The sequence below is a fragment of the Erigeron canadensis genome, chromosome 8, assembly GCF_010389155.1.
Source record: "Erigeron canadensis isolate Cc75 chromosome 8, C_canadensis_v1, whole genome shotgun sequence".
Lineage (NCBI taxonomy): Eukaryota > Viridiplantae > Streptophyta > Magnoliopsida > Asterales > Asteraceae > Erigeron > Erigeron canadensis.
In genome coordinates this window covers 42,724,751-42,729,068 of record NC_057768.1, presented here as the reverse complement: position 1 = coordinate 42,729,068, position 4,318 = coordinate 42,724,751, and the positions used below count along the sequence as shown (strand labels likewise).

The 4,318-nt window shown below is 33.6% G+C and overlaps 1 protein-coding gene across 1 annotated transcript; it reads left to right on the top strand.

Annotated features, from left to right (window-relative positions):
• Window positions 1–676: 676 nt before the first annotated feature.
• On the top strand, window positions 677–2,223 carry LOC122578426 (receptor like protein 29). Its single transcript, XM_043750386.1, has one exon. The coding sequence runs from the start codon at window positions 714–716 to the stop codon at window positions 2,127–2,129; it is 1,416 nt and encodes a 471-aa protein (XP_043606321.1). The 5' UTR covers window positions 677–713; the 3' UTR covers window positions 2,130–2,223.
• The last annotated feature ends 2,095 nt before the right edge of the window (window positions 2,224–4,318 follow it).

Genomic DNA, 4,318 nt, shown 5'->3' with positions numbered 1-4,318 from the left:
AGTTTTACCTCTTGATATACTATGTCATATATATTTATATCACATTTAAATGGTGTTTGATAAACTCTTAATTAAAAAAACATGACTTAATTTTAATTGTCTTAATCCATTAAGTCAAAAAAATATGTTTGTTTTTGACTTAATAAATCAAAAAATAACTATATTGACTTAATCTATACATACATTGTATATCCATTCAGTCACTTTCTTCATTCAGTTACTTAAAACAAACAAGCCCTTAAACATTTATATCAGAATTAATATTAAATAATTGGTTGAATGGAACTAAATGTATTAATGTAATTAATTTTGTGTATTAAAGTATTTTTATCTGTTAGATTATATTTGGACAGAGATTGTAAAATCTTTGCATTTTCTCACATTTTGCCTCCTTTTTACTGTTTTTAATCACCCACGACCACGAGGCCACGATAGTACAATTATATTGGGCCAGTGCATATGTTTTGGTAATGAGAAGTTCAAATTTTCGACTTGAACAATATAGTACAATTCATGTATACAACCAATCCTTCACGGGATCTGAAGACACGCACACACACTATTCTTTGATGGGATGTTTCCACACAAGAAGTAAACTCCAACTTCTTGTGATTGAGGCCTATCAACATAACTCTCACTACCAAAACACCAAATATATAAAGTCACTCATTCCCCAATAAACACAAACACAGACACCCACTCTCTTGACCATAATGTTTATTTTCCTCTTATTCTTCCTCCTCTTAACATGCACTTTTCATCATGTCTCCACCACCACCAAGAACCACAACCAAACTCACCTTCAACCACCACATACCATGGATCCACTAGAGTTACAAACCCTTTATACCATCATGGAAACACTCTCTTCTGACCAAAAATGGAGACTCAACTATCCAAACCCATGTAAAGCCACAACTACTTGGGTTGGGATTGAATGCAAACAAGGTGTTCAAGACTCTCATTTTCATGTCACAAGACTAGATTTTGGTACACTACCAAACCCTACTTGCAAAAACAACATTGTCTCTTTCCCTTCACAAATCTTTCAACTTCCTTACCTTCAATCTATCTTCTTTTTTCAATGTTTTACCAAGAGCAAAACAACACTTTCTTTCCCAAAAAGCCCCAACAATCTTGTCACACCTTCTTCTTTGCAACAAATAAGTCTTAGATCAAACCCCAATCTTGTTGGCACAATTCCATCTCAACTTTTCACTCACTTGCCTTCACTTCAAATCCTTACATTGTCACAAAGCAAGCTCTCCGGTGAGATCCCACCAGAGATCTCGAAGTTGGGTTCACTTGTTCATCTAGACTTGAGCTATAACCACCTCACCGGTGACATACCCAGTGAACTATCCAACCTAAAGAACCTAGTGGGACTTGACTTAAGTTACAACTCACTCAAAGGCTCAATCCCAAACACAATTGGACAACTTAGTATGCTTCAAAAGCTAGACTTGAGTTCAAACTTGCTCACCGGAAGTATCCCCACCACCATTGAAAAGTTAACATCTTTGGTGTTTATAGAGCTAAGCAACAATGGCTTTCATGGAAAACTACCACTTGGGCTAGTAAACTTAAAGGGCTTAGAGTACTTCATCATGGAAAACAACCCAATGTCAATCCAACTTCCCATTTTGTTTGGCCAACTTCCAAAGTTACAAGAACTCCGGCTAGCGAACTCCGGCTACTCCGGCGAGATTCCGGCCAGTTTTTCACAGTTGTCAAATCTAACCACATTGTCCTTGCAAAACAACAAGCTAACAGGAAACATTCCGTTGGGGTTTGGAAATCTTTCACATATATATCACTTGAACTTGAGCAAGAATTTGTTGAGTGGAGAGGTACCATTTGATTCAAGTTTCTTGAAAAGACTAGGGAAGAATTTGGACTTGAGTGAAAACACACAGTTGTGTGTGAATCCAATGCAAGCATATGATAGTGCCAAACTTGGAGTTGACGTGTGTGATAAAAGAAGTACACGTGTGGGTAATAATAATAATATTAGTAGCAATTCGATGGTGAAGCCATTGAAGAAATCTAAAGGCCGGGTAGTTGGATTCAGCAGGCCAACTTTATTCTTTATGTTTCTTATTGCTTTGGGTGTGTACGTTAGAATTTAAAAGTTTATATATTTCTTTGTATTAATTTGTTATCCGTGATTATAATATTTCCTAGATCATATATATAAAATTTTGTTTTAATTGAGTTTATATATATAGTTGTGCATATATAATGAGTTTATATATATAGTTGTGCATATATAATTCAAATAAATATACATGCCTTCGTCAAAGATGGTAAGCTTATTTGGCTCATGGGTACTTTTCATTATAGCTCAATGGTTGAGCATCAATTTTTATTGCTAGAGTTTTTGTGTTTGAGACATGGAAATGACATTTGAAAGAATTTCATAATAAAGTCCTGCAGTGATGCAAGTTTGAGTCTTGCAAAGGGACAGAGTTTTGTTAGTAAAAATTTAAAATATATGGTAAGCTTTGTTTTAACCTAAAAAAATACAGTAATATATCCACATGCCTAACCCCTTCCATAAAATTCGAACATACCTTATTGTACGAATATGCCATTTTGAGTATACTTATCAGACAAGAGGTTATATTGATCAACTAACTTAGAAGGAGAGCTATCAAAGAATATAATATTAATCCTTGTGATGAAGACACGAAATATAAAAGTGGAGATTGAAATCTCAATTTCATGTCCTTTTGAAAATAATATTACAAGATTTTGAACTTTTAGCACTCGATCGGTAGTTGGTGTCCACAACATTATGATGCTCACAATTTATGCCAAAGCCGTATCAGTCATGTCCAATCCTTACATTTCATCAATTTGTTGAGTTTACATGGTTTTAATAAAGGAATCTTTAGTGTCCGGCTCTTGGCTCTTGCATTTCCATTTTTGATTAAGTTTCAAATACAAATTCCCACCTTCAAGTGAACTAGACTCAACATCACTACCACTAGATGTTTGAGCGATTTTGAGCTTATTAAAAAGTAAATTAGTTAGTCCCTTTGGAAACATTCGATAAAGTTGAAACGATACAAATCAAAAATATATCTTTATCTTTACTTCTTTATAAAGCATTTTGTGTTTTTATTTATGGTATGTCTTAAAAAATTAAACATATTTGTTTTTTTTTCCCAAAAAACCTCTTTCAACATATCTGTGGTTCTCAAAATGCCCCTTCATACAGTACAACACTAAATTACCGTATCTACCCTTATAACAAATTGTCACTCCTAAAACAAAATCATGTCGCGACGCACGAGTATTATGCTCGTTACTTAAATATGTTTTCAGTATTTATGTTTCACATTTTTAAATTTAATTAATTACAAGTTATCAGCTTCACATTGCTATTACACTAATTTGTCAATTACTCTAATATATACACTTGATCGACATACAAATTTTTTTATATTTATTGTATGATGAATAAATGATTGTGTTCCCATATTTTTTTATGGATTTAAAAAATTAAATTCTAGAAGCTCTATACCAAGTTTAAATATCTTGCAATCACATATTCTCATTGCAATCACATAAGGATTTTCATCTCGTGTTTCGTTTACTAGAAGAGTGTTCCCTGTTTATTTTATGTGCAATTATTAAATAGTTTTGAGATGAATCGAAGAAATATACATATCTGGAGAAACATTGTATTTACACAAAATTACGGTAACTAATTTTTACTTGAGTCTGGATAAAGAAGACCGAGAATCATATTTGAAAAGAAAAAAAGCGCGTAAGGCCTATCCTTATAACATCTCATTTGTAACCCACGTCTAACATTATTCATCAGTTTCTCTCTCTTGTAAACACACCAAGAATAACCCTCTCTTTATAACCTCCACTTCTAACTCACTTTTTTTTCCTATTCTTCCCCTCACATCATCTTTTCGGACCCCACTTTCCTTCACAAAGCAGACTTCTAATACTAGAACAAACCCTCTAGACGCGGGCTAGACACAGCAGCTATTTATAGCATCTTCGAGGATGGCTGCATCGGACGCGGGCTTGACAACCTATAAGGAGCGGCCTAAGCTTATGAAAGGTGAATAATGATATGATGTGACAAAAGAAGGCCTTGTTTGAGAACAAACTTACAATGAATACGAGATTTATATACTACTCAGTTTTTATTTTGTACATAACATCTGACTCTATATATTGGCATTATTTGATTGGACAGCACTACTAACCCATATAAATTACCCATATAAATTATTTGGTGTGGAAAGGAAACACCTTTTTTAGCTCATTTAATTTTTATAATGAAATTCTTTTT